A 12,258-nucleotide genomic window follows, 5' to 3' on the forward strand; every position below is an offset into this window, starting at 1 on the left:
CTATATGTAATCAGTCATGAGACATATCTAAATTCAATAACACCAAACAGATTGTTCTTTGTTATCCTTCTTAAGTTCCTCACCCATCAATGTGTAGTAGACATGTCAGAAAATAGTAGGTTTTATCTCATGGATGTAATTGACTATGTTGCTCCATTTATCAGGATTTTAAACCTGCCCAGAAATAGAATTTGCCACAAATTGAGGTTTGTTTTAATGTACATCTTATTTCTACACAAGTATATTTAATAGATACTGTCAGAGCCACCCTGGGTCCCAGCTCACAAGAGACCAAAGTCCAGTCCAAGTTATATACAAAAGGTTTTATTGAAGATCATTGTCGTCATTACATCCAAACTCCGTGGCTCCGCATCTGTTACCCTTAGATGTTAGTAGTCCCCTCTGAGTCCGTCCCTCCCCTGCACCAATTTAAGAGCCCTGTGCTGCTCCACCTTTTCCTCTCCTTCCTTTTCCGCAGGGTCTTCCTGCCCCCCTGTGTTCCCTCTTTCCGGGACTCCCCAGAGGCTGAGTCTTCTCCTGCCTGCTGCCCCCTCCTTCGTGCTTTAGCACCAGGCTCCTCCCCAGAGCTCTCCCCACTTCCGCGCGCCTCCACATTTGAACTTGGCGCGCGTACGTTGCTCCTGACCTTCCTTTCAACAGCCACACTGCTCCCGGTACTGCTTTCCGCCCCTTCCGGCAGGACGTCTTGCCCCGATCTCCTTCCCCCCTCTGCTCCTTGTTCTGTTCCTCCCGACACACTGGTAACTCCACCCTCTTCACTCCGTTCCGGTGGAGAAGCAGGTCTCGATCTCCAACTCCCACTGGCGGTTCCCCCTACGTTCCCCTGCTCCTGACTGCTTCCCCCTTGGGCTCCCCTTGGCTTGACCAGGGAGGCTCCCTTTTGGGAATCCTCCGATTCACTGGACGGACTCATGGACCATCTCGGGTCATTGTCGTCCTCTTCCTCGTCAGGCTGGAATCCTTCTCCCTCACTCTCGGTCTCCTCCCTCCTCTGCGCCTCTCTCCCTGAACCCCTGACATCCATCCCCCCCTCGAAGCCCCCCCTTCCCCCCTCCCCCCCATCGGGTGCGGGTTGTGGGAACTGCAGCTCCTCGGAGGTAGGTGCAGGATACAGTTCGGCTACGTCCATGACCTCTGCTGGCAGCTCGGTGTACGTGTGTTCGAATTCGGGTCCTTCACCCAAAATGTTCGCAGTTCCCTCTTCCATTGCTACTTCGTCTGGTGCTGCCAGCCAAGGCCCCTTCAGCCATTTCTTGCGCCAGGCTTCCTCTGGGTGCTCATCCCACCAATAAGAGGGCTCTGTGTCCACCCCCGAACACGATCCCCTGGGCGAGTTTGAGTTCGGCGTTCTTTCCTCGGCTGAAGAAAAGCCGTGGAAAGTGCTGCCTGAACATGTGGGGGTAAAGAGCCAGTCATCGAAGTACTCGGCTGGCATGGGTCTATGTGGGAAAAGGGCATGGAACTCGTCCTTTAAAAGAGGTTCGTCTAAAGCGTAGTCCGGCACCCACCCACTGGCACTGACTGGTGCACCCTCTCTGACTAGAAAGTATTCTATTCCCTCTTCCCCCCATCTCGAGTCCAGGATCTCTGTGACCTCGTTGAGTGGTTCGACCCTAGGCGATCCCTCCCTCCTGGGTGACTCTGTGCGTGGCTGCGGTACTGTTTCAGACTCCTGAAACCTGTGCGGGGCCTTGTAGAGAGTGAGCACCGACCTATGAAAAACCGGGTGGACTCTGGAACCTTCGGGGAGGGCCAGTCGAAAAGCCACGGGGTTGATCTTAGCCTCCACCTGGTATGGTCCTAGCTGCCTGTGCCCTAGCTTCTTCTTGGCCAACGACTTGGTTGGCATCGCCTGGGCCGCTAACCACACCCAGTCCCCCACCTGGATGTCCTCTCCCACTCTTCTGCCTTTGTCTGCCTGCACCTTATATGCTTGTTTGGCTAGCTCCAAATGTCTCCGCAGCTCCTCGTGCACCTCTTGTAGTTCTGCAGCGAACTGGTCGGCCTCTTGCGGCTCCCCCTCCCTTGGTGCTACGAACCCCGGGAAGGTCCTGGGATGACGTCCATTGTTCGCGAAGAACGGCGTTACCCCCGTCGACGCATGCTTCGTGTTGTTGTAGGCAAACTCCGCCATCGGTAGGTAGTCCACCCAAGCTGTGGGTCGCTGATTTGCATAACATCTCAGGTACTGCTGCATGATCGCGTTGACCCTCTCGGCCTGGCCGTTGGTTTGTGGATGTCTTGCCGACGCTAGGTTGATCTTGACGCGCAGGATCCCTAGGAGCTTCTGCCAAAAATTGGAAATAAACTGGCGCCCCCTGTCGGACAGGATGGCCCGCGGCAGCCCATGCGCCCGGAACACGTGGTCGATGAAGAGCTTGGCGGTCTGTTCCGCCGTCGCCACCTTCGCGCAGGGAATGAAGTGCGCCATCTTGGTGAACAAGTCCACCACCACCAGTACCGCCGTCTTGCCTCTGGAACTGGGCAGGTCAGTGACGAAGTCCAGCGCCACCCTCTCCCACGGTTGCTGTGGTGTTTCCAGTGGTTCCAGCAAGCCCGCCGGCTTCTGGTGTACTGGCTTGGACCTCTGACAAGTGTCACATCTGGCGACGTACTCCGCTACTTCTCCTCGCATCTGGGGCCACCAAAAGTCCCTGGCCACCAGTTCTATTGTCTTCTCCCTGCCGAAATGGCCCGCACTGGGAGCGTCGTGCAACTGCTGCAGAACCTTTGCTCGGAGCTCGTCGCTCGGCACGTAGAGGGCACCCTTGTGAGTTAACAGTCCGTCGCGTAACTGGAACTCATCGTCTCTCAGCGAACCCCTACGCAGCTCCTCTATTTTGGATTGTGCAAACTGATCTACCTGCAACGCGCGTCGCACTGCGTCCAGGTCGACAGCGATGGCAGCGCACGCCCACGCCTGCGGTGCAAAAATGTGCCTGGCTGCTATTGGCGCCGCTTCCTCAAGATATTGCGGTTTCCTGGAGAGCGCATCGGCTATAACGTTGGAGTCCCCTGGGACGTACTCTATCCTGAAGTCGAAATCCGCGAAGAACTCTGCCCAGCGCATGTGTCTTTGGCTCTGGAGTTTCGCCGTGCGCCAATACTCTAAATTCTTGTGATCCGTGCGGACCTGCACTGTGTGCTTGGCTCCAATGAGGAAATGTCGCCACGCTTTGAACGCTGCGTGAATGGCTAACAGCTCCCTGTCCCATATGGTGTAGTTTTGCTCCGCTTTGCTGAGCTTTCTGGAGTAAAAGGCACCGGGTCTCCAGTTTCCATGTGGATCTTCTTGCAGGAGTACGGCTCCAACCGCTCTGTCTGACGCGTCGGTCTCTACTCGTATGGGCTTGCCTGGATTCACGTGCAGCAGCTGCTCCTCGGAGGCGAAAAGGCTTTTAAGCTTCTGAAAAGAGCGCTCCGCCTGTTCCGTCCACACGAACCTCTTTTTCTTGGAACTGAGAGTGTCCGTGATCGCTGCCGTCTCCTTTGCAAAACCTCTGATGAATTTGCGGTAGAAGTTGGCGAAGCCGATGAATCTTTGGACTTCCTTCCGATTGCGAGGGCTCTTCCAGTCCAACACCGCGCGGACCTTGGCGCTGTCCATGGCCAGCCCCTTGTCGGACAGCTTGTAGCCTAGGAAATCCACGTCCGTCACATCAAACTGGCACTTCTCTAACTTGGCGTAGAGCTTGTTCTCCCGTAGTCTCTGCAGGACTTCCTTTACGTCCTTCTCATGGGCCTCCTCCGTTTCCGAAAAGATCAGGATGTCGTCGAGGAAACACACGCATTTCTTGTAGAGAAGTCCCGCTAGCACGTGATGCATAAATGCTTGAAAGACGTGAGATCCATTTTGGAGACCAAATGGCATCACTCTGTATTCGTACGTGCCCAGAGGCGTGAACATGGCCGTCTTCCACTCATCGCCCTCCCGGATGCGTATGAGGTTATACGCTCCACGCAGATCCAATTTGGTGAAGATCTTCCCCTTCCTTACGGTTGCCAGGAGATCATCTATCTTGGGCATGGGGAAGGCCTTGGGTTTGGTCTTACTGTTTATGAATCGATAGTCCACAATGAGTCTTTTTTGGGGCGTGTCCTTTTTCTTCACAAAGAAAACAGGACTGCCCCCCACCGCTTTCGATTCTCGGATGAATCCGCGCTTCAAATTGTGCTCTATGAACTCCCTGAGTTCTTGCATCTCGTCCTCAGACATGGAATACAGCTTTGCAGTCGGCAACTGCGCCCCTGGCACCAGGTCGATGGCACAATCATAAGGCCTGTGGGGCGGCAACTGGTCAGCTTCCTTCTCGCAGAAAACCTCCAGGAACCCCTCGTACTTGCGGGGTACTGCCTGCACCATGCCAAGTTGCAACTGCTGCTCAGCTCCCTCCTCCTGGCTGGACTGGATGCAATGTTGAGCACAGTACGATGAGCAAAAGGTGATCTGCCGTTGGTACCACGCTACAGCAGGACTGTGTCTCTCCAGCCAACTCATGCCTAATACTATAGGCGTGTCTGAAAGGCGGGTGACATTGAAGCTGATGACTTCTCGATGATTTCCAATCCTCATCACCATGGGAGGCGTCTGTTGCACAACTTGTCCTCCTAGCAATTTCCTGCCATCCACCGTGACTACGTTCAGAGGTGTTGTCGCTGGCAGAAGCGCTATGCGATGCTGCTTGACAAAGTGCGTCCCCACAAAATCTGCGTTGCTCCCAGAATCAATCGTGATGGGGACTTCCAGGGTGGTTCCATTCGGCAACTGAAGTGTTGCAGTGAGCTGCACCGCTGGCTTGGGTGGTAAAGGGTCTGTGCGTTGCAAAAGCGCTGGGGACTGCTCTACAGATTCGCCTGGCTGAGCCCCAGCAGCTCTGCTTCCAGCCAGGCACTGTCGTTTCCCTGAGGTTGCTCTGCTTGCATCATTTCTGCTGCAACAGTTGCTAAAGCTGCAGTGTGTTTCTGCAGCCTCTGGGGACACTCTTTCGCCATGTGCTGTGCACTGTCGCAAATGTAACACTTCCTGGTCCCTCTAGGAGGCTGTGCCTTTACTGCACCGGAAGCTGGGGCTCTGGCTGTTGCTTGAGCCTTAGCACCACCAAGTTCCATGGGCTCCTCCCCCTGCCTTCCCAGTGGCGAAGGATGTGACTGACTGAACTCCCTGGGGATGAAAGAAGACGTCCTCGCTGGTGGACGCACCTGACGTTCTTCCTCAGTGTGCCAAGGACGTCCCTCGTGCCTTATCCCAATCGCCAAAGCCCTCTGCACAAGCTCCTCCAGGGTCTGGGGTCTGTCTCCCCTGGCAAGTTCATCCTTAATGGGACCGCTGAGCCCCTCCCAGAACAAATCCCTCACAGGTGCACCATCCTTCTCCCAGCTTAGCGCAGTCAGTAAAGCAAAAAATCTGGAATGGTACTGACGCACAGTGGCTTTGCCTTGCCGCAATCCAAAAATTTCCCTGCGTGCAAGATCCACATCTACAGTTGACTGGAAGCAGGCATCCATTGCTTTAATGAATTCATCTGCATCGCGGCGGGCAGGGCCATCTTCACGCCACAAATTGCGCAACCAGTCTCTGGCCGGCCCATGCAAGTGAGAAACAATAAACCCCACTTTCTCCTCCTCATCTTTAAAGTCATGACGAAGCAAGTGCAATGCATACAAAACGTCTGCTCTGAAACTGGGGTAGTGCTTCAGGTTCCCATCGAAGTGGGTGACTAGTCTGCCCCCCCTCCGTCCAAGTCCAATCCCTTCTGATCTGGACCCTGGGAACCCTTCCCTGCTTGCACGTTCCCACCTGGTTTGCAGGTCCTGGCAGCGCTTCTCCATTTCGTCATGCTCCTTCTGAGACGCAAGGACTGCAGCAGTGAGTTCGGAAACTGTAGTTCGCAGAGCTGTCAACTGCTCCTCCGCACTCATGGCTGTCACCGTTCGTGAGCTTTGCAAAAAAAAAATTTTTGCGTTCTTTGGAGGGGACTTACTGTCAGAGCCACCCTGGGTCCCAGCTCACAAGAGACCAAAGTCCAGTCCAAGTTATATACAAAAGGTTTTATTGAAGATCATTGTCGTCATTACATCCAAACTCCGTGGCTCCGCATCTGTTACCCTTAGATGTTAGTAGTCCCCTCTGAGTCCGTCCCTCCCCTGCACCAATTTAAGAGCCCTGTGCTGCTCCACCTTTTCCTCTCCTTCCTTTTCCGCAGGGTCTTCCTGCCCCCCTGTGTTCCCTCTTTCCGGGACTCCCCAGAGGCTGAGTCTTCTCCTGCCTGCTGCCCCCTCCTTCGTGCTTTAGCACCAGGCTCCTCCCCAGAGCTCTCCCCACTTCCGCGCGCCTCCACATTTGAACTTGGCGCGCGTACGTTGCTCCTGACCTTCCTTTCAACAGCCACACTGCTCCCGGTACTGCTTTCCGCCCCTTCCGGCAGGACGTCTTGCCCCGATCTCCTTCCCCCCTCTGCTCCTTGTTCTGTTCCTCCCGACACACTGGTAACTCCACCCTCTTCACTCCGTTCCGGTGGAGAAGCAGGTCTCGATCTCCAACTCCCACTGGCGGTTCCCCCTACGTTCCCCTGCTCCTGACTGCTTCCCCCTTGGGCTCCCCTTGGCTTGACCAGGGAGGCTCCCTTTTGGGAATCCTCCGATTCACTGGACGGACTCATGGACCATCTCGGGTCATTGTCGTCCTCTTCCTCGTCAGGCTGGAATCCTTCTCCCTCACTCTCGGTCTCCTCCCTCCTCTGCGCCTCTCTCCCTGAACCCCTGACAGATACAAAATGGATTTATCTTTCCTCATCCATCATTGTGCAGTGGACATATCAAAAAACAGTAAGTTTCATGTCCTAGCAGTAATTAACTATGTTATTTAGTTTCTCGGAACTTTAGATTTCCTCATCTGCCCAAAACTAGAATTTGCCAGAAATGGAGATTTATTTTAATGTACATCTTATCTACAAATATTTCTTAAACAAAAGACAGGGAACCTGTGGCCTTCTAAATGTTTCTAGACTACATCTCCCACCACCCCTGATTATGGGCTATGCTGCTAGGCGTGATGGGGAGTTGGAATCCAACAACATCTGGAGGGCCAAAGGTTGCCCATCCGTATCTTAAGCATCAATTGCGAACACTTATTCAATTAAAAATGAAACTCTGGATGATTCCTTCTACTTTCACATGGTAAATGTCAAGCCTCAGGCTCTTACCTAGAAGCTGCAATCTCAGATTTCTGTCTGGCGATGGCTGCTGCCCTTTGAGCCCCTTCCAGGCTCCTGTCCACCTTCTGCCTTATCTTGGCACTTTTCAGAGGTATCACCCTCTTCTTCATGCCTTTGATCAGGACGTTCATTCGGTATTTCCCTTCTTCCTTCTTACCATCAGGCAAAGTGGTGCAACCGTATCCATGCCGTACATTATCCAGCCATTCACCCTCATACTTCAGGCCACTTGATCTCTCACTCACGCCAAACCCAGAGCGCTTGTCATTCTTCCACTCACCCATATAGGACTCTGTCGTGGTGGCATCAATATCAGCGTCAAAAGGCGGGAAGTCCTCTCCCTCAGCTCCTTCTCCTAGGCTAGCTGTGGAGGTGGCATCGCTACCAGTGGAGCTCATCCCGCTCTCGCTCTTGAGAAAGCTGAGTCGGCTCCTTTGGCTGGCCAGGGAAGTCTTAGAGTCGGATTTCTTCAACTTCCCAAACAAGGAACTCCGCCTGAAGAGCCCTCCCTTCTTCAGCTTGCCCGCATCAGCATCCGCGTACAGGCTGAGAGCAAAGCCACCACGGGTGATCGTAGGTGTCATGGGAAAGTTCTCCAGGTTTGCTGATGGGGAGTCATGTTGCAACAGGGTGCCATTGCTGTGCTCACTACGGAGGGAAGTAAGGGAGGTCCTTAGAGGGTTGCGGACTACAGCTGCTATGCCATATGGGACGCTCTGCCGGACGCCATAACCATGGCGCATTCCATTGGTGAACTGGCCTTGGTATGTACCTACAATCAAGAGCAATAGTGAAGTTAGTTACACATTTCCTGAAGAACACGGATGAAATCATGGTTCTTCAGGCAGCAATAGTCTTCCCAAAATCACCCACAAAATGGTCCCTTATGTTGGCTGAGCAGGAAATGAACTGTCTGCTCATTTCCCATTCAGCAAATACAATTTTCCCTCCACCATGAGTCCAAAGGTAGCATCTGTACACTGCCTCTGTGGCTGGAGATGTTCTCTGGTGGCATGAGGGAACTACCCAGAGATGTTACTCACCATGGGCAGTTTTGCAAGTTTCAGGAGATGCTGGGTATGGGTGCTGCAAACCCCTGCTATTTTTTTGCCAGAATAGGGCATCTGAATATTTGCTCTCCAATCCTGGGCTCCTCTCTTTTTAGACATCCAGAAGGATGTTGTCAGCATACGATGGAAATGAAGGTGCCAGGTGCGCTTATGTAGGGAGGGAATCTCACAACTTAGGAGCTGTCACAGAGAATGCCCTCTCCCAGACTGCCAACCCCCAAACTTCTGTGGGTGGTGGAACAACTAAGAGGGGCACCATTGCTAAGCTGAACACTCAAGAGCAGGGTTCGGCAAGGGCTGGTTCACCCCCGCGGAGATTGGGATTGGGTCTGCGCAGATGTGATTTTTGGCTTCTGCATCTCCACAGACGCGATTTTTGGTGCTGCCCAAGCGCGTTCCCACTCTGTGCTGGTTTAGATCAGCGCGCGGGGACTCACCAAGCGGGCGGCTCAGTTCGGGGGCGGCTCGGGGGCCGTTTAAATGACCCCTGTGGACCACTTGTTATCAACCCCTGCTCAAGAGTCTGAAGGGGAAGAGGCAGTCTTTCAGATATTTGGGGGCAAAGTCATTCAGATACTTTGGGGCTAACATTTCTCTGGAAGGAATCAATAGTGTTTTACCAGATAAATAGGGACAATCAGAGCATACATTATTGTACAAATGAAATTAGAACTAAACTGGAATGCAATATGCAATTGCGAAGGATAAAGACTTAACAGAAAGACGTGTGTCATTCATGAGTGTATTTGTTGTTCATGCCCAACATTTCAAGGAGTGATACCAACAAGCCAGAGGTAAAGGGTGGATGTGAAAGGGGGGGGGGACCCTGAACAACTTTTTGTTGCAAGTTTGTGTATTCCTAATACCAAACTAATTGAAATACAGCAAAAGCTCCCTTGCTGGAGCCAAGTTTAATGCTTCCCCAGAAGGAAGCTAGTTCCTTCCCACCAATTGCCTCAGAACATTAATTTCCCTCACAGCAGAGTTTCTCTCTCCCTTGATTGTCGTCCTTTTGTTGATGTGGTTACCTCAGTAACTAGCAACCTACCCAAAGAAACCCACTTTGGCTCAATCCATCACTCGCTATTAGGAGCCTCACTCCCCAAATTTGTAAACCACCAGCTCTGCAACCAACCACCCAAATCCCCATTCAGCTAGAGTATCCTGGGACGAAACATGCTGGAGAAATACAAATATTTATTACCAGTATAAAAGAATTAGCTCCCCCAAGGATTTGCTTTCTCACAGGCAAATGGCCATGGGGTATTTTTATAGCCACAGTCTGCCAGCGATTTCTGTCATGTTAGCAAAGCACAATAATCCTTGGGGAAGCTAAGAAGCCAAAGGACAAGAAAGAGCCCAGAAAGAAAGGCACGAAAACATAAAATGGTCACCTAAGGTTAAATAGCTCTGGATGGGAAAAGACACTTGCTCAGTGGCAGAGCACACACTTTGAGAGTCCCGGCCTTAAACCCTGCTATCTGCATTTAAAAGCATCTCTGAGGAAATCCTTTCCTTGTGAAAGCCTTTTGGTAGACAAGGCCGAGCCAAGAGGAACACAGGCCTAAATCAGCTTCTTCATTCTTGCTGGCTGTTGAATTGTGTTTCAGCTCTAAATCAATCCCTGGAACGAATGGAGATGTGAGAGAAACCTTCCTTGTCTGTTTGTGTGCTGACAATTTTAATGGCAGTATGGTGTAGTGGTTAAGGTGAAGGACCTAGGAGACCCAGTTTCTAATCCTCACTCCTAACCATGGAGCTCACTGGAGAGGTGACCTTGGGCCAGTCACAGTCTCTCAGCCTGACCTACTTGGCAACACAGCCAGATGGGCAGGGTATAAATAATATAATTATTATTATATCAGTACTATCAGAATCAGTGTTTAGGTGAAACTATTGACAAAGGAAAGGGTAGGACACTGATTCAAATGAGGAAAGCATATTCATTTTTAAACAACAATTTGTAATGATTTGTGAACAAATTCACAAGTGAACCCCTGAGAAAAGCCCAACAAGCAACTTCCGGAAGCTTCATTCCTCCAGCCTTAAGACAAGAAATATTGAAGAGGGTTGAATCGCAGAATGCCAAGAGCGTTAGCTGAGGGTTTTCTTCTCTTAAAAAAGGAAAATCGAGGGGGACGTTTCAATAGAGTGGGAAAGGGAAACTATATTTTCCCTTTCCTAAGCTTCTCAAACACTCCAGTGTCCCACATATCACTAAAAGGCTCAGATTAAATTCCATTGAATTCAGTGGAGCTAACATATGCATAGGCATGTCTAGGATGGTGCTATTAATCTGAGCGCTATATGTGTGTGTGTTTTTTAAAAATGAAACCAGTGTGGTGTAGAGGTTTCAATGCCTGACAAGAACCTGAGAGACCAGGGTTCAAATCCCCATTCAGCCATGAAGCTGACTGGGCCAGTCACTCACTCTCAGCCTAGCCTACCCCACAGGGTTGTTGTGCGGATAAAATGGGGGGGAGGAGACCTATGTACACTACCTTGAGGAGAAAAGCTGGGGTATAAATGTAACAAATAAATAAACAAATCATAAAGTTATGAAAACGTTCCCACAGGAATTCCTGCACTCCCTCAGTTGTGATATGTTATAGTACATCTACTTCTCCTGTCACAAATGTAAAATTTCTCCCCGATACAGGTGTCTTTGGGGAGACTAATTTCTTTAGTATAAGCACTAGAATTTCTTTCTTTTTCATTCCCATGAGAACCGCTTCAAAATAGCAGCAGAGATCTCCAAGGGTGAAATATTTAACTGTCAACTTAATGAATCACTTTACCATTAGAAAATTCCCAAGTGTCCTAAAGAAGCATCCCAGAGATCACTTGAAGAAAGCTTGTGGGGAGCGTGGGGACAAGCAAAGCGAGTAAACAAGGAGTTGGAAAAACTTCCTAATGAGAAGAACAACCAAACCCTCGCACCATTATAAACTTAAGCACTGTACATCTGATGTCAGGAAATATCCCATGGAAGAGAATGAAAGGGGGAAATTGGGAATCAGAAATGTAAGAAGCTCCCTTATATCATCAGATTGGTGTATCCAGGGCTGGATTTAGGTTTGATGAGGCCCTAAGCTAATGAAGGTAATGGGGCTCTTTATATGTCCAACTGTCCTTTGTCAACAACTAATTGTTGCTGTTTTTTGTGTTGAATATATGCTATATGGTAATTTATGGACCTAATAGGTATCTAAAGCCATTTGCACATGTTGCCATGCAACCAGTCCATGCAGAATGCAGGCACCCTATATATAGAAATGAGCAAACCAGTGATATTTTAGGGAGCAGGCTAGCAGATGGGGCCCATTACTTACATCATAGGAGCCTACACAACACAAAACAAAACACTGTTGCTGTATGTAGGTTTTATTTTACTTTATTTTTATCATATTTTGGAAATGTACATTGTTGTTTTTCCTTTAACTTTTTGGGGGGCCCCCAAGAGAGTGGGGCCTTAAGCTATAGCTTGTTTAGCTTATACGTAAATCAGGGACTGGGTGTATCTGAGGTATGGAGAACCTTTGGCTCTCCAGGCATTACTGAACTGCAACACCCATCATCCCTAGCCATTGGTCATGCTTGGTGAAGTGGGTGGGAGTTGTAGTTTGGGAACATCCGGATGGCAAAAGGCACCCTTACCCTGGTCTATCCAGCATGGTAAATGCTGGTTGTGTTTGAATGTAGCACTAAGCTAGGCCAGAAAGCACATGAGCTAAATGCTGGCAACTGAAGCCCTCCTACTTTGCAAGCAGGGAAACCACAAAGTGGCTAGCTTGGCATAACATGCGAACCTGGGGTTGTGGTTTCCTCTACCCTAACAAAACCACCATCACTAATCCAACCACAAACCGTGGCTTCAAGGTAGCTTAACAATTATTGCTTGTTAGGGCAAAAGAAACCACGATTCCTGCTTGTGCAGAGTATTATTCAATAAT

The 12,258-nt window shown here is 50.6% G+C and overlaps 1 protein-coding gene and 1 long non-coding RNA gene across 5 annotated transcripts in view; one reads left to right on the forward strand and one right to left on the reverse strand.

Moving 5' to 3' along the window:
* JPH2 (junctophilin 2) overlaps nt 1-12,258 on the reverse strand; it is an 81,947-nt gene that overhangs the window by 62,044 nt on the left and 7,645 nt on the right. For 2 of the 4 annotated variants that reach the window (XM_079979186.1, XM_079979185.1), the window contains exon 2: nt 7,516-8,007. In XM_079979186.1, coding sequence (XP_079835312.1) covers nt 7,516-8,007 — 492 coding nt within the window. Of the gene's footprint in view, nt 1-7,223; nt 8,008-9,699; nt 10,110-12,258 lie in introns of those variants that run through there. The other 2 variants (XM_079979184.1, XM_079979183.1) reach the window with 2 other exon arrangements.
* LOC307218147 overlaps nt 1-12,258 on the forward strand; it is a 125,678-nt gene that overhangs the window by 29,063 nt on the left and 84,357 nt on the right. The gene's annotated exons all lie outside the window — the stretch shown is intronic.

This window comes from Podarcis cretensis (genome assembly GCF_951804945.1).
Source record: "Podarcis cretensis genome assembly, chromosome: 6".
NCBI lineage: Eukaryota > Metazoa > Chordata > Lepidosauria > Squamata > Lacertidae > Podarcis > Podarcis cretensis.